This window comes from Vigna radiata, chromosome 2 (assembly GCF_000741045.1).
Source record: "Vigna radiata var. radiata cultivar VC1973A chromosome 2, Vradiata_ver6, whole genome shotgun sequence".
NCBI classification, from domain to species: Eukaryota; Viridiplantae; Streptophyta; class Magnoliopsida; order Fabales; family Fabaceae; genus Vigna; species Vigna radiata.
The window spans coordinates 147098-171432 of NC_028352.1; the positions used below are offsets into that span (position 1 = coordinate 147098).

The window sequence follows — 24335 nt, forward strand, 5'->3', positions numbered from 1 at the left end:
TAACTATTACAGTTATTATAATTTTCAAGACAGATTCATTCTTTTATCCAAGATTCTAAAACGCTCCAGGGATAAAAAGGGCGGCAAAGAGCTGCACACACGCCTTGGCAGCGGGTTCAGGGTTTAGGAGGCGCGGAGGAAGAGGGCGGTTGTCGGAGACATGGCTTTCTGGGGTAAGCCTCCCTTGGCTGGTTGTTTCTACGATATTTTTAGGTCTAAACCTAACTACAATTTGTTCGTTCCTTCGTTCACTGAACTGCAGGAGTGGAAGTGAAACCAGGAAAGCCTTTTACTCATAAATACGAGGATTCCAAAGGACGCCTCCATATTTCAATGGTAGTGGTAGTGTGGTGTTTCTGTGAATTAATCGCGTAGAAACCAACAGATTTTATTGCTAAGATGTGCTATTTTTAGCTTTTACTCAGGCCACTCTTGGGTTGGGCACTGCGATAGCAAAAAGCACACTGCAGTGCAATGTGGGAAACAGGAGCCCTGTATATCTATGCTCGCTCTATCCTGGAAACGCAGAGTCATTGCAATTAAACTTAGAGCTCGAAGAAGTTGATCATGTTCTTTTCTCTGTAATTGGTCCTCGGAGCATTCATCTCTGCGGGTACTATCTCGCCACTGCCCGCAACGCCAATCTTATTGATGATTCGTATCCTTCTTCCTCCTCCTCATCTCCCATCTTTATTTTACATTCATTAAAATTATTCCTTCAACCCTTCACATAAACTTATTCTTTACTTTAATTGAAACCTTTATTTGGATACTCCACTTTCCACCGTGTTTCTGTGTCCTTTTGTATTGTATTGTATTAGATTAGATTAGTCTAGACAATAACATACCGTGCCTATCAAAATAGAGAATAGAATTGTATATCTTTTTTTTCTTTGATCCCGTTGAATTTTTTTCTCAATGGTTTTCTTTTTCTTAACTTCCTTCACTACAATGCAAAGTGAATCATATGGAGAGGATATCGCTGATACAGAAACAGAGAAATCTGATTACAGTGACGAAGATGGGTATGATGATAGTTTCATTGACGATGACATTGTTCCAGAGGCTTCCTCACCATCTCTTATTTCCAAAGAAGGCAAGTTCAAATAATAATGTCAACCCTTCCACGAATGGAGCATTTTTTTTTCTCTCTAGTTTCCCCCAATTCAAAGCCTCAACCATGTCTGTATGTTTCGTATGTTTTGATTGTGCTCATTGCAGAGGAAGCTTCTCATGAGAACGGACCAAAAATTAAGAAAGGCAGTCTTCGACGGCTTAGGAAGATGTACCAGTCAGTTGAGTCAGATGATGATAGCTTTGGCGGAGAAAAGATAGGAGAAAAGATAATTGTCAATGACAGAATCCATGACAAAATCCAGGAAACTGACAATGAAGATAGCCTACCTATTTCATCTATTTACAAGAATAAAGCCTCTGGAAGGGTATTGGACAAAGAAATGGATGTTAGTGTTGTCAGAGGAGCTGGTGATGCCAGCAACAAGAAGGAGGAAGATGGTGTAAATAATATTTTTGAAACAAATCTAGAGGCTGGACATGTCCTTGTAGATAGTCAGACACATAGGTGACTCTTCTTAATTCTCGATTAATGTTCAAATACATGCTTGCTTTTCTCAGCCTCAGGTGTTAGGGGATGTGTATTTTTGTTTCTTTCCTCTGTTCATAAATTATGTTTCTGCCAAAATAGGGAAGCTGTGCCATCAAAGCACTTGGTAGATCCTTGCACATCTCTGGATGTTGGGGATATTAAAAGTCCAAAAAAGAAAAAGAAGAAAAAGAAGAAAAAGGAAAAAGAGGCAAAGAGTTCCTGTAGTGGCCGTTCTACCAAACTAGAAAATGTTATAAATGAGCTAAAAATGGAAGACATGACCCAGGTTATTGTGGCAGGAGGTAAACAAGAGCAGCATGTTGATGATAAGTGAGTGATTATGTCTTCTGAATTCTTGATTTTAAAACTGCAGCTGCATTTCATGATTAAGTATTATAAGAATATGTGTGTGTGTGTGTGTGAGGCAAATATGAATGGTAAATATATAGACCATTAGTTAATATTTGAATAATCAATATTTAAAGACAAATACACAGGATTTTTATAAGTGGTCATATGTTTACAACGAGTTTCTAATATTAACCATCTATGTATGCTTGTATGGCCTAAATTTTGAGTTTTCACATTCTTAAAATGTAAGCCTTTCGTATTTACCTGATCCGTGGCTTATATATGTTTGTGTTTGGCTTTTACTTAGACTGTAATGATAGTGTAAATCTTTTTTATTATGTCATCTAATCACACATTACTATGCATAGTATATTTATTGTCTTCTGTAATAAAGACTTTTAAGAGTCATATCTATGGTATTTTCGTTTATTGAATGTGTGTAAATATTGACTCTTATAGTGCATAAAAAATAATCCCATTTCTGGTTTGGTTGTTAATACTTTTTATCCTTGTTATGCAGGGAAACTGAGACCACAGATAAAATACTGCCTTCCTCTCAGGTTGATCATGGACTGGATGAAAAGCCAAAGAAGAAAAGGAAAGAAAGATCTAAAGAGGGGATGGTTTCAATTGCTACTGATGGTTATCATAACAGTCTTGTTAATCTGCCTCTAAGAAATGAACAACCCACAGTTAATGAGTAAGTTTTTCTTAACAGACATCTGTTTGTATAACTGAGTAGTACTTTTTTTACTGAGGAACATAAACTGGCAACATGATTTATACATGGTAATGGAGAATTTGATAAATCACTCTTTATGGCTCGGACATATGACAGCATCTTAAGAACCAGTATTTTCTGCAACCAAGATACCTTAGATGGTGCATGTTAGCAGAACAATGTGGTTAGCCTTCCTGGTGAAAGTTATTTAGAAAATACAGGCCATACATATTTCACAGTAAATTTCTTAGGAGACTAAATATGTAGAAGTGTATGATGGTGACTGTATTATCAATTATTGAATACAATGAGCCGAAGAGTTTCTCCTTATAATCCCCAGAGCACAGACTCTTCAGCGGATGCAAATCCTTTGGTTAGCTTCCAACCAGAAAGGAAGAGAAATGCCAGAAAATAAAATTCCGACCATGACAAAAGTGGAAAAATGGGTTACCTTGTCTATTTGCAGGTTGGAGGCTACATTGGTATGGGCTAAAGAGGTTCATTCATGTTAGTCTTCCAAACCAATGCCCAAGCTTGGCCTTACGTGGGCTGTGGAGCTTTTGAGTCATTTTAACAAGTTTTGGTTCATTTTTTGCTTTTCTCCAAAACTAAGGTCCTACTATTTTTCTTATATATTTATTTTAATATGATAAATAAAATGCAAATAATTATATTATTTTACTATTACATTTAAAAAGAATGAAAGGATGATTAGTGCTATTATTTATACTCTGAAAAACTCTATATTCATCCTTGGTGTTTATATGTGAGTGTATAGATATTATATATTCGTTTTCGGGTATATTGCTTTTACTTTGTAAAAGTTGAGATTAATATTTATTATGGTGATTATTTTTATTGTCATATTTATTTTAGTGTAATAAATAAAATACAGATAACAACGTTATTTTATTATTATATTTAGAATATATATATATATATATATATATAGTGCAATGCAATTATTGTTAATATGAAAAGTTCTTAGTTTCATTGTCAACAAAACTATAAGTGGATTTTTCCCAAAGCCAAATGGGCTAACCCTGTCCAAACCTGATTTTGACATGGTCTTCGTCTGATGGGGCTAAAATGGTCGGCTTTTAATTTAGGCTCAAATTTTATGTTCCGAACCTTATTTTGTACCAGCTGTGTTCATCGGATTGCCACTTCCATATATTTCTTTTACCACGTAAAAAACGCCCCCCTGATCTCATAATTGACTATCCATGCCCACCCTCATCTCCGTTACTTTGCACAATTCCATTATTACTGCCCTTCTAGAGTTGTCAAATTTTAGACTCACAGCTAAGTCCCTCAATTGTACCAGTAATATTTTCAAACCTAACAAAATTATTCTTACTTAATCTTAACTATCTACATACTGATACAAGTACATCATATGAAATTATAGCTTCCATGGAATTTACCTCGGTTTAATATGCATTTAGTGCTTCATAAACTTGTGCTCTTGTACCATCTTTTGGCAAGTAGCAATCAACTAAGGTGGTCTTTCCTATCACTTTAGATAGCAGATATAGAAAGTAAATCTGCTAATGACTTTAAAAACTACTCTGTCTGTCATTTCACAATTGAATACTGAATGAAATCCCTTCACTGCTAAAAGAAGTAAAAGTAAAACCCGAGAAGAAATCTCTACTTACAAATGAATTTATGTAGTTAACTTGAGGAAGATGGCATGTTGTGAATGTCTAGCCTTTAAAATTTCACTCTGTATTTTTTCCACTGCCATTTTCCCTGTAATTTTACCTTAAACTTTGAAGTGTCATCCTGTCAAAAAAGAGAAATCAAATTACGATATCTGATATGCTTTAGCACATTAGTAGGGATGTTAAAATTTCAGGCAATGCTGCTGAGATGGATCCTAAAAAGAATAGAGCAAAGAGGAAAAAGAAATAACAAGTAAGCAAAAGTGACTATGGATATAATGAAGAAATCTTCCAAGAGGACAAGGCCAACAGAGATGCAGCAGGGTCACAGAATGCGATTCATAATTTTTTTGAAGAAAAAGAGCAGCATCAGAAGCTAACTAATGAGAAGTATGGATCTGTTTTGTTTATGTTCTCTATGTGAGATAATATTATAACTTGTTACTATTCCATGCTTTACTGCTAAATTTAACTGTTGACAATTGATTTTGGCAACAAGCTTGATAAACTAGTAATAAATTAACAAGTTTAAACATTTCCAAGATTAGCTGTTCGGTAGATAAATCATTGGATACTGACTAGAATTGGTTCAAGCTTTTATGCTTAAAGTGTCCTTATCCCTTCGAGTAAGCGGAAACTAAAATAAAATTAAAAACAAGTTGGTTAGGAATCAAGCTGTAAATATTTTTCTGCCTGGTATAAATTATAAAGAAAAACAATTGACAAGGATGAGAAAAAGTGCCTTGCTAGTAGTAGTACCGTTTTATCTGTAAGAATAATAATTAAAAAGAAATCATGTGATTTCATGACAAGCCTCTAGTAATATGATAGATATTAATATTTGCACTTTTAAACTTTTTTCTATATAAATATTTCTTAGAAAGTAGACTTTAAACCTAACTCAGTTTCATAAAAACTAGTTTGTAAGCTAATATTTGCACTTTGTACTATAATTTTGTCACAGCTGTAATTGATGTGGGATTTTCGACGTACACTGTCATGCCGAGGAGGATTTGATATATTGAATGTGGAACTATATATTTGGAAGTTGTCTAATAGTGGTACAGTAGTAGGTGACATGATAGGTTTAACAAATTTTGGGAGGAAGGAAGAGAGAGGTTGTGGGTTCAACTTTCCCCACTAACATTTGGGAGATATAAGGTTGGTTTGAAGGGAGGATGAAAGAGGTTGTGGGTTCAACCCTCCAACTAACATTTGCCGATAAAAGAATGTCAAACAAACCTTATTAAGATATATTCTTATACTATTTTATAAAATGAACTTTAAACCTTAATTCATAAAATTGGTTTGGAAGGTGAGACTTGAGATTCATTTCTATACTATAATTTGATCATTTGCCTAATTAATACGAGGTCTCCAAAAATATCAATAGTGTAGGGACAGACAATGATACATAACTGAAATTGGACTGTCATTCTGGTCTGAAAGACCAGGGAGAAAAGGATTACTGAAATTGGACTCTCTATTGTTTATTGTCTATTAGTCTGAGACATTATAAACCTTACATTCTTATTTTTTCTGGCACAGGATGGTAGACAACGGTGCTTATGACTTACCTGATGGAAATCAATCTGAGAATAGAAAAGCTAAGAAAAGGAAGAAAATGAGTAAAAGTCAGGGCAATGGGGAAGTTGTAAATTCTAATATCACTGTATATGTTGAGCGAAGTGGTGAGACTGACATGATGGAGGGGGACAGAAGTAACGGGGAAGATGCAAAACCTTCCAATGTTAGAACATTGAAAAATGGACTAGTTATTCAGGAACAAGAGAAGGGGAAAAAAGACGGCAAAATCGCAGCTTCAGGAAAAAAGGTAGTTTATTTAAACGGTTTAAATACTTTAGATAATAGTTCCATGAAATCAAACCAAAAAAATTGCGACGTCCCAATATTTGGCTAATGATGAGGGTCTGGGCAGTTTACATGATTCAAACTTCATGGGCATCATTTATCAAATAAATAAATAATTTGAAGAATTTATTTGATTTGATTTAAATAACTACACTGTTGTCACAGATTAGAATCTATTACACTGGCAAGTTGAAGGAAAATGGAGCTGTCTTTGAGTCAAACGCTGGCCAAACTCCTTTCAAATTTCGCCTTGGTAACACTATTCACCCAAACCTTGTTACCTGAAGAACTATTTATACTTGTATTAAGTATTACCTTTTGCAGGTAAAGGAGAGGTTATCGAGGGTTGGGATGTTGGCCTTGAAGGTAGTCATTTTTATAATGTCCTTTTTTAGTTTTTCCAGTTTTTGCAGTTATAGTTTTATTGAATTAGAGCAATGCCTGTGATTAGTTTAACAGGCGCCTTGGCCCCTTGGCCCCTTAGTCTCTATTAATTGGTTGAAAATGAGAGTGGTTGCCCACGTTGTCTTGGGGTCTATATGAAGTTAATCGAATAATAGTAGTGGATGTGTTTTGAAGATTGTTAGTGGCTATTCTCATTTAAATGTATTTTCTCTCTAAAAACTGTTGTGATGTATATACCTGCGTATTTATGGTTCCCAGGCATGCAAGTTGGAGAAAAGAGAAGACTTGTCATTCCACCAACATTGACGTACGTGATTGAATTCTTGTGTGTATTTAACGCCATTTTCTTTTCTCTAATTTCTTATTTGGTATCCCTACAACCTCTAACATCTGCGTGTATCAGGTCTAAGAGTGATGGACACTCTGACAAAATACCACCAAATTCATGGTTGATTTATGACATTGAACTAGTTAAAGTTCATTGAGTATTTCAGCCAACTCATTGTTCCAAAAATAAAAATACGGAGTGAGGAGGCAATTCAGGGACAGGCAAAAGATTGCATTGTTTTTGGTTGGTTCAACATGGATCTGTGGTGATTGAATAGTTTTTGGTGTAGATGATAGTGGGTAGACACGCGCCACCGAATCCTAAGTTTTGGTTCTTTCAGATATCGTGTTAACTTTAAAAGGTACTCAGTGTTATAGTGGCGAAAATTTTCGCATAAATATCAGCACAAGAAATACTCAAATACATATAGTGCCGAACTAAACAGCGTTATTAATTGCACATTGTCTTAGTTAATTATTTTCTTAGACCTGGTACAACTTTGGATTTAGATATTGGAGGAAAAGAGGAAAGAAAATACTTTTATCCTTTCTCCCTTTTTCGTGCAGTTTTCATCCACATCTGTTTTCGTTTCAACACTCTCTCCATCTGTTCCTTTTCCTCCACCTGTGCTTGTGTTTCTGCCGCTGCATGGGCACCATCGGAGGCAAGCTTGTGGCTTACGTTGCTACTAACCGTATTTGAGGTAAGAAAATTTTTTAACTTCCAAAATGGGTATCTCGGAATTTAACCGGATTGGAAATTCCGAATTTTGGGGAGATGGACACGTTCATCTTCTGGAGTAAGCTTTCCAGAATGTTACCGAATGTGCATTCCAAAACCCTTGTCCAATAGTGTCGTAATACTCTTTTCGGATTGTACAAAATAGTTCGAAATACATGTCGCGTCTCCCACTACTATTCTGGATATTCTTTTTTAGCCAGTAATTCCGGAAACACCAATTCTTAGCCACACACGTTTTAGATTAATGTTTCGGAAGCATATTTCTGGACTCCGAATTGTGATAACCTGAATTTCACCGTTTCAACCAACAAAGCAGTAAAACCACCCTTCCATACATGACGCTACCTGCCCCGAGCTTGTTTAGCAACCAGCACAACACAATGTGGCAGTTTCTTCCTCCATCTGGGTAACTTTCTTGCATTGCATCATATAATTTTTTTTTTTCTATTTTGTTCTTTTCAGATTGTTCGCTAAAAATAACTCATGTATTGTAAAATCCAGAAGCTAAATAATTTGTGGATTATGTAACAACGAAGCTAAATGATTTCCGGAAGTAATTTTTAAAAAGAAATAGATTTTCGAATTACGCAATCCACTTGAACTTTAATAAAAAATTGTTTAAAAATAATTTATTTAAATGCAATCCACTAATTAAAATTTGTTTAAAAATAATTGCATAAATATTTAATAAAAATATCAATTCTAATAAAAATAATATTATAAAATTTATAAAAATAAATAAATTTGGTATAAATTTAGAAAATATAACATTTCTTAATTTTAACCATTGAGACTAAATTAAATAGAAAATAAATCTAGAAATTAAATTGAGATGGGTTAAATATGTTTTTAGTCCCTATACTTTGGGGCGATTTTGGTTTTAGTCCCTTTTTCAAACTAAAGTACAATTTAGTCTTTCAACTTTAGAAAACTCTAGTTTTAGTCCTTTCTATCAAATTTTTTTAACTTTATTTACTGTTTCAAGCACGTTTCATTATAACATTTGGATTGTTTACACTGTTTGATACATTTTTGCTTTAATGTTAACTTAGAAACGCATTTGAAACAACAAATAAAGTTTAAAAAAATTGGTAAAAAGTACTAAAACCAGAGTTTTTTAAAGTTGAAGGACTAAATTGTATCTTAGTTTGAAAGAGAAACTAAAACCAAAATCACCTCAAAGTATAGGGATTAAAAACATATTTAACCCATCTCATGACATCACATTGTAATATAATATAAAAAAGATAAAAAAAAAATTACATATTGACACAATATATTTTAATATTGTTTGTATAATATTAACGAAAATCGAATTTTCACTCATCGAAATTAAATTAAGAGAAAAAAAATTAAAAGACCAATTCAATATTTTTGGACTAGAGACAAAATGACTAATTAAATAAAAAATTTAAAAGTTATTTAACTTGGGATATTTAAAGTATATAAAATTTTAACCATTAGATGCTTTCTTATGAAACAATAACAAAAAATAATGTAACACGTGATAGTTTGTCTTTAAATCAAAAATAAAAACAAAAACATATTTAATTTATATCATGTTGTTATTATTGAATTAAAGTATTATCGAATATACTTTTATAGCTAATTAAAAATTATAAAATATTATAATTAATCGTAAATATATTTAATATAAGTTATTGGTAATGTTAAGAAAGTTTGATTATGGTGGTGTGGGATCGAAGGAAAGAAAGAATATCGGTGAGGAGTGGAAAGGAAATTGAAAGAAGAATCGAACAGAAGGTGGTAGGGTTTGTGAAGGTGATCGTAATCGAGAATTTGATAGAGCGATGAGTGAGAGTAACGGGAACAGTAAGAGGCCAAATGTTGAAGATCAAGATCTGGGACTGTACTTCTTGGAAGCGTGCAGGGGAAGGGAGATGAGAGAGAGGGAGAAGGAGAAGGAGAAAGAGACAGAGGAGGAAGAGGAGGAGGCGCCGAGGGAGCTCAACACGATTAACAGCTCCGGTGGCTTCGTGGTGGTGTCAACAGACAAGCTGTCGGTGAAGTACACCAACGTCAACCTTCACGGCCACGATGTCGGCGTCATTCAGGCCAACAAGCCTTCTCCTACCAAGCGCCTCATCTACTATTTCGAGATTCATGTCAAGGATGCTGGCGTCAAGGGTCAAATTTCCATTGGCTTCACCTCCGAGACATTCAAGATGCGAAGGCAGCCAGGGTCAGTCACCCACTCACTCGCTCAATCACTTACTGATCCACTGCTTTACTTTTTTAACCCTAACCCTAACCCCAACCCCAATCCCATTGATTTATGTTAGGTGGGAGGCCAATAGCTGCGGCTATCATGGTGACGATGGTCTTCTTTACCGTGGACATGGCAAGGGGGAAGCCTTTGGTCCAACCTATACGTCGGGTGATGTAGTTGGTGCCGGAATTAACTACGCCGCGCAGGAATTCTTTTTCACGTACACCACTTACTCCCACCACTGTTCCTCTCCTTTCTTTTTTCAAAGCAAAACTATTATTAACATATCACGTTTCCCCTTCTTCTTTCCGTGCCAGTAAAAATGGCCAAGTTGTCGGCTCTGTTTACAAAGACTTGAAAGGCCCCCTTTTTCCTACTATAGCAGTTCATAGCCAAAATGAGGAGTAAGTCACTTGTACTGCCACTGCTTTCTTTCCCTATTTTCGTTTATTTGAGTGTGCTAACATTGTCTATTAACTCTTCTTTCAAACAGCACCTTCTTTTCATCGTTACTAGAGGTATTTAATTTTTCAGGGGTGTGTTTCATTTATCTCTAACAGGGTGCATGTTAACTTTGGGCAGAAACCATTTACTTTCGACTTAAAAGTAAGAGCCTTCTTTATATTTTCCTTACTCTTATGTACATTTTCCACTTTAGACTTCAGTATGTTATCCTACTTGCTAATTCAATGACATGAACATCTTGTAAATTTGTATCTTTTCAACAAGTCAAACCTTGGAATTTACTTCCAACTCAGTTACTTAGTACAATAGTTACCTTTCATCATGACAAATTATATGCTAGTTCTTGTCTGGTTTGAGGGGGAACTACCCCAACCAACGCGTCATACTTTTTCTATAAACATACGTAGAACACAATAAATGTAGTATGTTTATCACTTGAGTACTCTAAATGATCTCCTGAATTCTTAAAGATAATATAATTCTATTAACTGAAACATCATTTAAGGGTGTAAAGGTGGGACCAATCATAACTTGAGTGTTCATGGCAAGACCTTGGTGGCTAAGGTTTTGATGTGTTTCAATGTGCCGGTTTGTTTTTCATTTTGTTGAACTTTTATGTGTCTTCAGGTGAAAAAAAAATCTTCCTTGCATCCCATGGTTTTGCTGTATTTGATGATGTCTACACGTTAAGAAACCTAAATTATATGGATGGGACGTATTTAATATTTGGGAAGCTTAGATGTTCTAATTTTTTTTTTTATTTGATATGATTCCTCATAAAGCGTGCCATGCTAGCAAGCATGAATTAATATTGTTTAAAATATAAATTTATTTTGTTAAAACATTTCAATGTTCTTATATTTTATTATAAAAACTTAGATGTGTATAACGTTTTATTATGTAAAAACTGTACATACTCATTGTAATTATATTTGTAATTGTTGAAGATTTCACATTGACTTAAGATATGACCAAATTATAGCATATAAAGTGGGTAAAAACCTTATCTTACAAAACCAATTTTGTAGGACTGAGTTAGACCTCCATGTACTTTCTAATATCAAATTCTATCCTAATAATATTTGTTAGGTCAATTGTGTTACGGATTAACCACAAATATTTAGTCTTATGCTCAAGATATCTGATCCCTAAACATGATCCTTTGAAGTCCTTATCATTTATGCTATGCGTCTAAGACATTACTTTGATTAAATGATAGATTAAATTGTTTCAATGTGATTTTTACTAATATACACATTAATTTCATGTGACCTTTTTGTTTAAAAGGTAACTAAGTTTACACATGCTATTTGTTTATCATTCCTTTTTCTTAAATATTTATTTTATTGGATTAGGAATTTGAAGCACAAGAAAGAATGAAGCAGCAACTGAAAATAGAGGAAATTTCTGTGCCACCAAATGTCAGTTACGGGTGAGAGAAAATTGTCTTTGATTTGAATAACTTCTGTATTAGACTATGTTTTCCATCACTTTTTTTGAAGTTGATCATGTTCTTTATTTTCAATTCTTTTTAATCCTAAGTAGTGAAAGCTTACTAGCAGTTTTAAATGCCCTTAATAACCAGGATCCTTCTTGGGTTCATATTTGTTGTTACTAGTCAGTAGCAGGGTAAGATTTCAGGACTAATGATAAATCAACAAGTTTGTGTACATATAAGTGCAGATTTCTATTAGGGTCCACAAATTTATTTTTGTTACAAATGATCATGATCAAATTTTGGCTGTACCTACAAAGTCTTTAAAAAATGGCCTTTTGTTTTTTGCCGCAATTTGTGACTCACCCTTCCCACTACTTCATTGGTGGTTTCTCCATTTGAAATGACCCAAAGGCTCTGTTGTCTCTACTGGCTTATATATAGGATGACTTTTTGTTCTTTTGTGGCAAACAGTATCATGATAAGAAAATGGTGGGGTACCATAATACCGTAGATTGAGCTGTTCTCATACGTGAACTTGGTTTATCTATTGTTTCCAATTGATCCAATCTGGTATTGTATTGAGAATGATTTATCTGACAAACATTACAACAAGAATAGAAGATCCACGTGCACAGGAGAACAAAATATTGTAGGGTGAATACCATATAATCGAGTTTTGCCGCTGTTTCTGATTGACATGTGTTTGTTTGGACGAGCTTCTACATAAGCTCTTCTAGGAGAGAAAAATGAGTAGAAAAATAGAAATTAGCTTTTTCATAAGCTAAAAGTGGCTTGTGCATAAACAAACTTGCAGAAACTCTCATAATTTCGCCAATTTTTTTACTTTTAACTTTTGTAATTTTAGCTTATGGAGAAGTTGTTTAATTTATTTTTTCTCTTTAGGAGAGCTTATGAAGAAGCCCATTCAAACATACCCCTTGTATCATATTGGAGAAATTTAACAGACAGATGTAATTGCTAGAATGTAGGTTCTGCTATTTGTAAATTAGTTTAGAATATAACATGATTGAGACTCTTATTAAGCTCAATACAGTTGCTATTTGAAATTCAATGCAGACAGCAAAATCATTTTGTGGTTTACTAATTTACTAGGAAGTACTGGTCTTCACTAGTTGCACAGTGCAGCTTTTTATGGTTTAGGAAGGTTGAGATTAATCTATTGAACCCTAGGAGTTTGAGAGTGACATTGATTGCTTTCATGGGAGCCAATGTTAATAAGAAAAAAAATAGATGTGATGGATATTTCTCAACTTTGATATCTTTATTCTGTCAGCAGAATTGTCCGCTCCTACCTGCTGCACTATGGCTATGAAGATACATTGAATTCATTTGATGTGGCTAGTAAAAGTACTGTTCCTCCTATATACATAGCTCAAGAAAGTGGAGTTGATGAGCAGGAAATAACATATGCGTTAAATCATAGAAAAACTCTTCGGCAGGTATATTTTTTCATGGAACTAAAAAACACTAATTAATATTATAAATTCAGTTCCTATAACCTTTTAACTGAGTTAAATTCAGCATTTTAAATTTTATTGTTCATTATCAATGTCATATGCTTCCCTACTTAAAGAAAGCTATTGCTGTTGGCCATGGTAGTTGAATCTAGATATAAATTATGTATGGGAAAGCTTACATTTTTAATCCATGATATATTATAAATAGGCTTTATCTCTAATCGATATGGGACTTTCACTACATTTGTACTCATTTTGTTTTTGGGCACACAACTTTAAATTTAATGTCACTTTAAATTTATTTATGCATTAGATCCTTTTTTCCTTATCCCATAACTTTCACTCTTTTTGTTTGCTTCACTTCATTTTATATATGAATGTTCTGTTTATGTTAAGAGTTGTTGACTGGCAGATATACTGTCACATGGGTTAGTTATATTAGAGATGAGTCAATTATATTATGGATATGATTTGATTACATTGAATAGGGAGATATGGTATATGATTTGATTGGGAAATATCTTGCCAAATATTTCCCTTTATTAGATATTGATTTTGTTCCTTATTATTGTATCTTCATTATAAGTAAGAATACTCATGTGTACCCGACACAGAATTTGTTATATTCCTTCTCAATTTCTCTGTCCTCAACATGATACTAGAGGGGTACCATATTTACGTCACTTGTTTTGCCGCCAATCAAGAACCTAATGATTACTAAAATCAGTGTTTTCCATACTGTTGCTATTCATGCCGAATACACTGTTTGCCACTGTCATCAGAGTTCACGACCTGTCATTGTTCGATGCCTATGACATTCATCCGAGCCATTTGTGACTAACATTACTATTTGTCTCCAATGTTTTCAAGGCACGTACTGTTTGTAGCCAATCTTTTCCAGAAAATGCTATTTAACGCAAACGTTTTTCCTGTTGAGTTTTTCTAGTGGATATTGTTATTTCTTTATGATAAATGTTGTAGTTTTAAAGCCCTTTGTTTTGTTATTGTTGGGTATGATCTCCTGGTTGTATAATCTTGCTGATTTAAAATCGTAATTTGCTTACATTTTTTCTTTTCAATGAAGCTAATCAGGAATGGAGACATTGATGTTTCATTTGGTAAATTGCGGGAATGGTATCCACAAATTGTTGAGGTGGGCTCTCTCTGATTATCTTTGAACTACGTTGTTGATCTTCGAGACATTACTTCTAATTTAATTTTCATTTTTTTAATGGTTCCAAATAACAGATAGAATTATGTATGACATTTTAATATTTGTCGTACGTAAGAATCTTCTTTCTTCATATTTACTTCTGGAGTCTTGACAATTAGCTCTGGTCACTGCAGGACAACACATCAGCTACATGCTTTCTGCTACATTGTCAAAAATTTATCGAATTAGTTCGGGTATATTTCTTTCAATGTTTATTTTTGTAATTATCGGATGTCTGACCCACTTTATTCCAGTATTTCATTAGTACAGATTCGTAAATGTGGATTTAAGTTGTTAATTTGCATGTTGATAAGCACACTAGGAACCCATCCTTAAAAACCAACTGTTGAGGAAGGAGAACCAAACTTTCCCTACTATTTGATGTGAGACTTGGACAGTCCATAAGATCCTAGTCCCTGTCACATGCCTCACATTTTATTAATTAGTTAAGCTCAATTTATATTATTTATCTGTCTTTTGCTGCTGAAAATGTCAAATTTATCCATATGAGTGTCTACCTTTGATTCAAACTCCCTATAGGTCATTACAGAAGTTGAGTAATTTATTAATATTCATTCTATGGCTCTATGCGTTATTTAGGTTGGAGCGCTTGAGGAGGCAGTCAGATATGGAAGAATAGAATTGTCTAGTTTTTACGACTTTCCTGTCTTTAAAGATTTAGTTCAGGTGAATTCTCTTACTAATAATGGAAATTGTTACTGCTTCACAAATATCTGTTGTCCATTTCAAATTTCTTACGTTTTTTGCTAAATCCGTGCGCTCATCATATAATAATTATATTGCACTAGATTAGTCGGAACAATCCCTAAACCCTTGAATCATTTCATCTCCCCTTTGTTATTGGCTTTAAGCACTACTTGGGAATCTTAATCTTTTGTATGTCATCTGTTTCCTGTTGGCTTTGGATTGTTTATTCCGTAGGACTGTGTTGCTTTGCTGGCATATGAACGGCCTCTAGAATCTTCCGTAGGCTATCTTCTAAAAGACTCGCAGCGTGAAGTTGTAGCTGACACGGTAAATGCCATGATTTTGTCCACAAATCCCAATATGAAAGAATCAAAACATTGCTTGCAGTCTTATCTGGAGAGGTTACTTAGACAGCTCACTGCTTGCTGCTTAGAGAGACGAGCACTGAATGGAGAGCAGGGAGAAGCTTTCCAACTTCAGAGATTACTTAGCAGTAGTAGAAGAGGCTAGTGCTAGGTGATATTATATCTATTAATCTTATGCTATGTTCATATGTCTATCGATCTGACACCACTGTTCATATTACCTCGGGATTTGTAACAATGCCCAGTGATTAAATTTCCCATATTTACTTGATGCATGCTTATTCATTTCTTTGGCAAGAAGGGGGAGGAGAGAGGATATTTGTAACCTAGTCACTATTAAAACAATGAAAATGGGAAAAATGAACCGAGCAATGATTTCAAGTTGAAAGTTTTGTTGACTGGAAGATGTTAGCACGTTTTGATGCGTGAACAAATGTGTATATAGTGTTGTAATGCAAATGACTTGTGGTATAAGCCCTCCTAAATTTGATTATTGTGAACTCGTTATCCAATGAAATATTTTGGGATTGAAACTTGTTATGTGTGTAGAATCTGGACCGTTCAGAAACATGAATATGAAATTGTAGGGGAAACTTAGGTCATCTAAAAAGGAAAACATACCTCAATAGTATGGATCTAGTAAATTATCATGGTAAAACTTTAAATATGAATGGAGAATAATTTAAGTTTTTAATGTGGCAATGGGAGTCAAACAAATTTTTAGTCAATTTCTTTTATTCTCAAATTTATTCTAATTTTAAGACTTGGCACTATTCTACTACTTTTAATAATATACATTTTTAATATCTTTCCATAGCTTCAAATATTTTAGGTTAATGCACAAATTAAGATTTTTGGGATCAATGTTTGTATAACTATTTTTAGAACATGAAAAGAATAAAAAGAGCAATTAGTTTCTTTTTTGTTAACGGTAGGGTATATGTAGTTTGAAAATATAATTTTTGATAAGTTATTGACAGATTGTTTCAATTAACACGAGAGAGATATTAAGAGTTTTAACAATATTTCTTATGTTTTCTTTCTATCTCAAGCGTTAGAACAGAACAAATATAAGATAAAGAGGGAGAAGAATCAACTCCTAATTCTATTGTAATGAGTGACCTATGTCTGTACTACTCTTTATGTCTATGCCTCAAATTTATAAATTACTTTCATTTTATTTAAATCTAATTAAATGAGTCGAATGGCTAAAAGGTGAATGTAAGCACTCCCAGGAACGTGAAATGATCTGATCCAAGTAAAAACCAGAATGGAAAATTAGAGAATGAATTAGTGGATGATGAGGTGAGGTAAGTTATATTGGAAATTGACAGGTGAGTGATAGAATAAGAGAAGTTGGTGCAGAAAAGAAATGCTGTAATATATTTGATTGTGTAGGGTTATGGCTAAGCTAGTAGTAATATGGTTCTCTAAAGAAGATTACGTAAATGATACAGCATATGGAAAAAATAATGATAAAAACATCAATAGTGATGGCAGAGACTGCCTGATCACTGAGCTTCATATTCCTTCCACCGAGGCGATCGACCATGTCGGGAACAGGTTCCCAGTTCCTGAGTTGTTGCTCCCGAGGATCCTCTAATTTCATTCTCATCTTCTCTGCATGTCGGCTTGCAGCCTCTTGAGCAAGGCTCCAATCATAAAATTTTCGACTCTCTTCATCGCTCAGAACGTTGTAAACCTCTCTCAGTTTCATGAATTTTTCCGACGCACTTTTCAGAGGGAGGGAGGTTGTGTCAGGATGATACTCCTTCGATAGTTTCCTATAAGCAACTTTGATTTCTTCTATATCCGCATTGGGTGATACTCCTAAGAATCTGGTGAATGATGGTGCATGAGAAGGATGATAAGAAAAAGGAAAAAATTACTGACATCATTTGATAATGTTGTATTTCTAAAAAAAAAAGTGAAGGATACTCAGGGATAATATTGTCAATCGAGTGTAAAAGAAACTCTGATGTCAAATATCCTACAAACGAGTGACTCACTCGTAATGAGAGCCTAAAGAAGTGAGGAGCAAATCTGACAAGTCATCACCGTCGGCGAACATGTTGCTGGATTTGGTGTCTTTATCTCTATCTCCGCCTCCAATCCACCCTTCATCCTCGTTGTCCCAGTGGATTCTGGTGTCAACTCCAGGAGGGGCTCTCGGGGGTCTGCCGGAGCACTGCACCTGCAAATTACTGCTACCTCTCCTTTTTCTCAAAATCCAGAACTTGCACAGTTCAACCTGCAGAGGAGCTCTGCATGTCCACGGGGAAGCCATGGGAGAACACAACTGCAAAATCTTCATTCTCATTTCAGCCTGCGATTCCTTTCGCCTTGCCACAATTATTTTATGTAATCAATACATATCTCTCACTTCCGTGTGGCCCTCCTTCACTCTTCATTTTCTGTGGTTCACACCGCTTCAAACTCCCAATGCTTTGTCACTTACCCATCTTCCAAATCAACTGTTATTTTATGTTTAATTCTTTCCCTATTGTCTGAATAAAGATGATATTGTATAAAAAATGTGTTTCCCCTCTGCATTACTATATAAATGTTATGCTTAATATCTTGTGGAGTTTTCTTAGATTAATAAATATTAAAAAAAATTATTGTCATCACTAATTTAAAACTATAAACTGTTTTTAGTTGAATTTTTTAATAAACACATTTTCAACTTTTCACTTTAATTAATTATTTACTGGAGAGAAAGATAATTATTTTTTATGTATTTTCACTTTGATCGCACTATTCATGCAACATTAAATTTTGTGTTAGCGAAAAAGTTAAACAAAATTTTAATTTAATAAAATTATTAGCTTCCAAACATTCATTTTATGCACCAAACCTTCAAGTCTATTCCACGTTTAGAAATCTGATGGTTCACGCCAGCCTCTGTCTTCATTAATCATAACATAGCACTTTATTACTGTTCCCAATCCTCTCGATTCCAGAACTTGCTCTTACATCTCTCAGAGAAGTATCCTGTGAAAGTAAAGAAATAGTTGAAAATATAAATAGAGCTTTCTTTAAAGCATAATCTAGAACTTTTGCAATTATTGTAAAATAAAAATGTAGTAGTATCATTAGCACTAGGTCCAGTAGTAGTAGTACAGTAGTACCAGCACTATGGTAAGAGTTTACTTCCCATGAAAAAAATGAGTTTACACCAAAAGTGAGTAACTAATTCACGAGTTTGATAACTATGAGTAATAGCACAGTAGCAGCAGTAGTAGGAGTAGTATTATAGTAGCAGTAGTGATAATAATAGTAATCAATCATTCGGACGAAGGTCTTTTTCAACGCATTATTTGAGTTTTCATGTCTCCCTCTTACCTTTCTGTTAGGTTCCTTACTCAAGGAACGTAACAGATGAACAATCCACACACACACTCCCAACAGTAAGAAAGAAAGGTATGAATATAAACTGTATTTATCTGTAAAAATATGGATGAACAGTAAACAAAAGAGTATTTTCCAAGGAAGCTTCCCTTCCTCCACTGGAATCACGCTCCAGTCTCTACCTAAAAGGCACTCCAAAAGATAAGNTCCCCTCTCCCTATTCTGATTCTTATTTATTCTCTCTCTCTTCTAACAACCCGTAACCCACCTTGCTCCTAACACGTGTTTGTCTCACCCCCTACGTGTTTGCCTTGCTCCCTACTCTCCTTACACGTGTTTAGCTGACTCCTCTTTTATTCTTCCTTGTATAGACCTTTAATGGTCTAACACTTTCTGATTGAATAAACTTCTGTTTCGTTTGTATGCACCATCTTAAAAGTTTAAATCCAAATTGTTGGGCAAGGCACAAAGATGATTTTGCATCATCCCTAACACATTCCTCAAGCAAAATGCTTTTTGGACCTGAAGCATGAACAAGCACAGGACCAACTACAGAGTTTTAAATTCAACTCTTCTTATCTGAGAATACGGTGACAAGGATGAAATTTATATATTCCAATCAAACCAACACCCTAAAAATGAAGAGAACAACCATCAGTAAATTTTCAACCAATCGTGTATAATGGCCTCTCTGCTGGAAACGATATGCCACAAAATCAAAAACTTTGGTTTAGGAACCATTGTAAATGCTAAAATCAACTATCCAACAGAATATAACACGCATGAGCAATTAAAATAGGACAACAAATTACACTTACGAGGAAAATTATTATAGTGTAGAATTTGCCTTCCAATATCAATAATGATAAGCTCAAGGAAAAACAATCCAATGCCACAAAACTAGTAATGTAAGAGATCTTTGCATGAGTCACCTACAAACAAATATGGCACCAATGATTTCATTAAATTACACCAAACAATCCAAAGCTTATAAATAGTCAAACATACATATGACTATTATCATAGCACAACAGGTTAAATAATTGCTGAACCATATTTCACCATGCACAACAAAAAAGAGACCTTAAAAAAAAACGAAGAATGATCAGCTGAAATTTTAGGACTAATGCATAAGGACAGATCATGAGCTTAAATCCTCTGCTTAGAAAGCGTAAAGTTACACATTTTGAAAAGTGCAGACTACTCAACCCGAGGTGTGCAAGTTGTAAACAATGGGCTACACAAAAAAAAAATGCAAAACTAAGAATGAGACCAAATTGTAAGAAGAAAGTGAATAAGGAACACAAATAATAGTTTTCCAAATAATTTTGAAAGCACATTTATTCCACAAGGAAGATAATATTTCCAGATAAATAAACTCATTTCAACATGAATTCAGGATAAACAGGATTAGAGGTATTCATTAGAATAAGAGAATAAGAGTCTAACCTGGTCTGTTGATCCTCCTCCATCAATCCTTCCTTCGACAAATCACAGCAAATAATTATTTATGGGGCTAACTTACAGAACAAACTGTTTATTCTATCCAAAAAGTTGAGTTTGAAGGACACATAGATGTTATTCATCGCTTGGAACATGATGTAAGCAGAGAAGAATGTTCCCCATCAAAAGTAGATGAGGATGTAGATGTCCAGACATCAAGGCTAAAAGTTCATAACAAATACGACCTATAGCACAAACAGTCTTCATGTAATGAGATTTGGTTGAATAAACTCCCCAACACGTTATGATTTGGGAAGAATCAAATCCTTAAAACAACCTTCAAGTGACGAGATTCAATTAAACTTTACGTCCTATCACATAGAATAACTACATGTAACTAACCCAGGAAATCATGGAATGTATTGTCTTTAATTAGTGCCGTCAGGTGCTTTAATGCTAGTGAAATTTCATCACAACTAGGATGTGACTTATCACCCGCAACAAATAGGTTTGTATTTTGTCCTACAACGATCCAGCTACAGCCAGGCATTTTTTGGATATCTTTCTGCATCATTGTTCTCCTCAACGATCTAGCTTCATCCCAAAGTCCAGATGCAGCATACAAATTTGAAAGCAGTACATATGAAGAAGAGTTTCTGGGTTCTAACTCAATAAGTTTCTTAGCCGCTCTCTGCCCCCTCTTTTCGTCCCCATGTATTCTGCAAGCACTCAATAAATTGGCCCAAATCATAGCATTCGGTTCAAGTTCTAGTTTGTCAATGAACTCTTCAGCTTCCTTTAGAAAACCCCACCTACCAAGTAGATCAACCATGCAAGCGTAGTGATCCCCTCTAGGCTCAATTCCATAATAGTTTACCATGATGTGAAAAACTTGACGACCCTCATAAACCCACCCTGCATGGCTACAAGCAGTGAGCACTCCAAGAAATGTTACCTCATCAGGGGTAATGCATGATTGAGCCATCTCATTAAAGACCTTCAGGGCACTTTCTGCATAACCATTTTTGGCAAATCCAACTATCATTGAGTTCCAAGAAATCACATCCTTTTTAATAGTCAATTCATCAAAAACTTGAACAGCACTTTTTACATCGCCACATTTTGCATACATGTCTACAAGGGCACTACCTGTTAACTCATCTAAGTCAAAACCAGTATGGAAGATTAGAGAATGTATCTCTCTACCATCATGCAGTGAGGATAAGAGAGCAGAAGCTCGAAGAGCAGTAACAAAAGTTGCTTGGTCGGGTAAGATATTGTTGCCACGCATTTCCTGATACAAGTTTAAGGCCACATCACTGCACTCATTTTGGGTATATCCTGAAATTAAAGCGGTCCACATTACCGTGCTTTTAAGGTTAGAAAACTCCGAGAAAAGAACGCTTGCATCTGCAAGCCTTTGTGAATCCATATACATGCCCAACAAAGAGGTTCCTAAGAATTCGCTACCACATAAGAGACCCCTCTTTACTACAACACAATGGATCTGCATGCCTAAAATTACCTTTGCAGAACCCTTACAAACATCTATGACGCTTACAAATGTAATCTCAGATGGCTTCAGTCCCAGTATCAGCATCTCATGAATAAGACTAATAGCTTTTTTTATGTCTTTTGGAGCATATCCTGCAATCAGAGCATTAAAGGAGACCACACTCCGTTCAGGCATGCTAGAATAAATTTTTTGTGCATCTTCAATGTCTCCGCATTTCGAATACATGTCAATAAGAGAACTTCCAGCAAAAAGGTTAGTTTCTAAACCCAACTTAACTGACAGGCAATGGAGCTGCTGTCCTACTTCTAGCACCTTAATATTTCCACATGCACTAAGTATGCTGGCCAAAGATACCTCATCAGATACAAAGCCGTCCAAATTCATTCTTTGAAACAAACTGAAAGCAACAGCCTCCTCTTCTTCCTGCACATGTCCAACAATAATGGCATTCCAGGAAACATGATCTCGGTATGTCATGAGCTCAAACTGCTTAGCAGCTTCCGTCAAAGCCCCAGCTTTGGCATACATATCTATCAATGAATTGTTGACAAATAAATTGGAGGTAAAACCCTTCTTGATAATAGTTGAATGCAACTGGTGACCAATTCGTACGCATTCAAACGATGCACACGAGCTCAAAATGCTTGTGTAGGTAAATTCATCTGGGTGAACGCCACATATTGTCATATCCGAGAACAACTCCATGACATTACTTAAATATGCATTCTGTGAATAAACTCCGAGCATGGTGTTCCAGACAATCATATTTTTGTGAGATATAGCATCAAATACTTGGCGTGCAGCATCCAGCATCGCACACTTGCCATACATATTGATCAAAGAACTTGCAACGTATATACTGGAATCGAAACCTTGCTTGATAGCCAGGGCATGAACTAAGAAGCCGTGATGGAGAGCGGCTAAACTGGCAATTGCACTTAAAACAGTTGCGAGTGTGGATCTTGAGGATTTGACACCATGCTTACTCATTTGACGAAAGAAGGCAAGAGCCTCCTGATAATGGCCTCTTTTGGCATGACCAGAAATCATGACATTCCAGGCCACAACGTTGCGGGTGGAGATGGGCATCCGTGAAAACAATTGGCAAGCATTGTCCAGCTTTCCTAAAGAGGTGTAAGTGTTTAAGACGGTGACAAGTGCCACAGGGTCTAGAATTGGAAAAGAAGCGGGAGAAGCAGTGGTGCGCATTTTGTCAAATACGTGGAGTGCCTGCTGAGGCAAGCCGGCTTGAACATAACCAGAGATTAAAGAGGTCCAAGAAACAGGGTGGAGATGAGGGGAGGGTGCGGCGTCAAATAGGGTGCGAGCAGAAGTGAGAGAGTGGGAATTGGCGTAAAGATGGATGAGTGCGCCATGACAGAAGGAGGCAGAATGAAGACCCCTCTTAATTATGCAACAGTGAACTGCCCTCCCCAACTCAACATTGTGTAGCTTTGCACAGGCGGACAGAGTGATGGCAAAAGTGAACTGATCAGGGGAATGGCCAGAGTTGAGGAAAGAAGCAAAACATCGAAGGACACTTTGGGGCAATCCATGGGTGGAGTGCATGCGAAGAAGGGAATTCCAGGCACTGGGATTCCCCTTCGCCTTCCCCTGGCACTCACTCTCAACACTCCAACGCCCATGGTAGCCTCTCCCTCTCACCGCACCTCTCACAGTAACACTCACGCGCATCAATCGATTCGGTTTGATTCCCTTTTCTCTCCCTTCCAACTATCCGCACATTCTTTATCTTTTGTTCTTCTGTTAGAAGTAAAATCCAATTTGTGTATGGAACCTTCTATTCACGTTTTTAATCAAGGCCACATGACAGACGACATTTCATCCTTCCCTGTGAAGCTCCGAGACGGCTAGGAGGCTGCGCTTCCCGGCTTCCGACACTTTGCTGACACGGACACGTTTCGGGGACGTGCAAGACACGGTGTCGAACACCATTTTTAGCGCTAGACACGGCCCTGTTCCCGGACGCGGCGAAGAAGATACGTCTTCGTTGTTGCAACCGGAAATGAAAAAAAGCGGAGTTGCTAAGGAAGAGTTGCATAGGAAAGAAAAAAATAGAAGAATAATGGAAATGTTTAAAAGTGAAGGATTGGAAGTTTATTTTATTGAATTTATTGAAAATGATTTAATTATACTAATAATTTAAATATTTTTTTAAGTTCTAATTTTATTTTTCTTTTAAATGGTAGTTGTTTTCCATCCCTAATAGTTGTTTTAACAGTGAGATATATAAACATGCCCATCCTTATTAAATTAAGGGAAAACAACATATAGAACATTTCATCCTTAATAGTTTCATTCATCCCTAAATATCCAAAATGTCTGAAAATGCAAAACATTAGCACTTCAAAACAAATTCATTAGAACCCATCTCTATATATTATAAGGATTAAAACAATTAGAATAAAATTATAAG

The 24335-nt window shown here is 35.4% G+C and overlaps 5 protein-coding genes across 10 annotated transcripts; 3 read left to right on the forward strand and 2 right to left on the reverse strand.

Annotated features, from left to right (window-relative positions):
* Positions 1–45: 45 nt before the first annotated feature.
* Positions 46–6470, forward strand: LOC106777672 (peptidyl-prolyl cis-trans isomerase FKBP43-like). Of its 3 annotated transcripts, none has more exons than XM_014665365.2 (9): positions 46–173; positions 263–336; positions 426–658; positions 960–1096; positions 1222–1582; positions 1706–1936; positions 2478–2657; positions 4520–4735; positions 6383–6470. In XM_014665365.2, exons 1-8 carry the CDS (start codon positions 161–163, stop codon positions 4593–4595), a joined length of 1305 nt encoding a protein of 434 aa, XP_014520851.1. In that variant the 5' UTR covers positions 46–160; the 3' UTR covers positions 4596–4735; positions 6383–6470. The 3 variants fall into 3 exon arrangements, with proteins under 3 accessions (XP_014520851.1, XP_014520860.1, XP_022632472.1); XM_014665374.2 differs by having other exon boundaries at positions 4523–4735; XM_022776751.1 differs by having other exon boundaries at positions 4540–4735.
* On the forward strand, positions 5895–7107 carry LOC106777685 (peptidyl-prolyl cis-trans isomerase FKBP15-3). Its single transcript, XM_022787054.1, has 5 exons — positions 5895–6179; positions 6383–6470; positions 6542–6583; positions 6881–6929; positions 7026–7107. The coding sequence occupies exons 1-5, from the start codon at positions 5895–5897 to the stop codon at positions 7105–7107; spliced, it is 546 nt and encodes a 181-aa protein (XP_022642775.1).
* A 2259-nt stretch (positions 7108–9366) lies between these two features.
* Positions 9367–15976, forward strand: LOC106756363 (ran-binding protein 10). Of its 2 annotated transcripts, none has more exons than XM_014638757.2 (10): positions 9367–9894; positions 9995–10141; positions 10239–10325; positions 10482–10527; positions 11742–11818; positions 13119–13284; positions 14387–14455; positions 14650–14709; positions 15116–15202; positions 15458–15976. In XM_014638757.2, the coding sequence occupies exons 1-10, from the start codon at positions 9503–9505 to the stop codon at positions 15731–15733; spliced, it is 1407 nt and encodes a 468-aa protein (XP_014494243.1). In that variant the 5' UTR covers positions 9367–9502; the 3' UTR covers positions 15734–15976. The 2 variants fall into 2 exon arrangements, with proteins under 2 accessions (XP_014494243.1, XP_014494244.1); XM_014638758.2 differs by having other exon boundaries at positions 13122–13284.
* Positions 15977–16878: 902 nt separating this feature from the next.
* LOC106756221 (NAD(P)H-quinone oxidoreductase subunit T, chloroplastic) lies at positions 16879–17947 on the reverse strand. The gene is made up of 2 exons (XM_014638542.2): positions 17598–17947; positions 16879–17426 (listed from the first exon to the last, which is right to left on the reverse strand). Exons 1-2 carry the CDS (start codon positions 17906–17908, stop codon positions 17000–17002), a joined length of 738 nt encoding a protein of 245 aa, XP_014494028.1. The 5' UTR covers positions 17909–17947; the 3' UTR covers positions 16879–16999.
* A 436-nt stretch (positions 17948–18383) lies between these two features.
* On the reverse strand, positions 18384–24043 carry LOC106756219 (pentatricopeptide repeat-containing protein At3g09040, mitochondrial). 3 transcript variants are annotated; one of them, XM_022776755.1, is made up of 4 exons: positions 20389–24043; positions 20023–20176; positions 19758–19871; positions 18384–18582 (listed from the first exon to the last, which is right to left on the reverse strand). In XM_022776755.1, the coding sequence occupies exon 1, from the start codon at positions 23591–23593 to the stop codon at positions 20780–20782; it is 2814 nt and encodes a 937-aa protein (XP_022632476.1). In that variant the 5' UTR covers positions 23594–24043; the 3' UTR covers positions 18384–18582; positions 19758–19871; positions 20023–20176; positions 20389–20779. The 3 variants fall into 3 exon arrangements, with proteins under 3 accessions (XP_022632476.1, XP_022632475.1, XP_022632481.1); XM_022776754.1 differs by lacking the exon at positions 20023–20176; XM_022776760.1 differs by lacking the exons at positions 19758–19871; positions 20023–20176.
* Positions 24044–24335: the final 292 nt, after the last annotated feature.

Coding starts and splice junctions, on each gene's coding strand:
- LOC106777672 (XM_014665365.2), top strand. Junction 337..425: donor GACGCCTCCATATTTCAATG/GTAGTGGTAGTG, acceptor GCTTTTACTCAG/GCCACTCTTGGGTTGGGCAC. Junction 1,937..2,477: donor GAGCAGCATGTTGATGATAA/GTGAGTGATTAT, acceptor CTTGTTATGCAG/GGAAACTGAGACCACAGATA.
- LOC106777685 (XM_022787054.1), top strand. CDS start 5,895: ATGGTAGACAACGGTGCTTATGACTTACCTGATGGAAATCAATCTGAG. Junction 6,180..6,382: donor TCGCAGCTTCAGGAAAAAAG/GTAGTTTATTTA, acceptor CTGTTGTCACAG/ATTAGAATCTATTACACTGG. Junction 6,471..6,541: donor TCCTTTCAAATTTCGCCTTG/GTAACACTATTC, acceptor TACCTTTTGCAG/GTAAAGGAGAGGTTATCGAG.
- LOC106756363 (XM_014638757.2), top strand. CDS start 9,503: ATGAGTGAGAGTAACGGGAACAGTAAGAGGCCAAATGTTGAAGATCAA. Junction 10,142..10,238: donor GCGCAGGAATTCTTTTTCAC/GTACACCACTTA, acceptor TTTCCGTGCCAG/TAAAAATGGCCAAGTTGTCG. Junction 14,456..14,649: donor GGTATCCACAAATTGTTGAG/GTGGGCTCTCTC, acceptor TGGTCACTGCAG/GACAACACATCAGCTACATG.
- LOC106756221 (XM_014638542.2), bottom strand. CDS start 17,908: ATGAGAATGAAGATTTTGCAGTTGTGTTCTCCCATGGCTTCCCCGTGG. Junction 17,427..17,597: donor TCTTTAGGCTCTCATTACGA/GTGAGTCACTCG, acceptor ATCATTCACCAG/ATTCTTAGGAGTATCACCCA.
- LOC106756219 (XM_022776760.1), bottom strand. CDS start 23,593: ATGCGCGTGAGTGTTACTGTGAGAGGTGCGGTGAGAGGGAGAGGCTAC.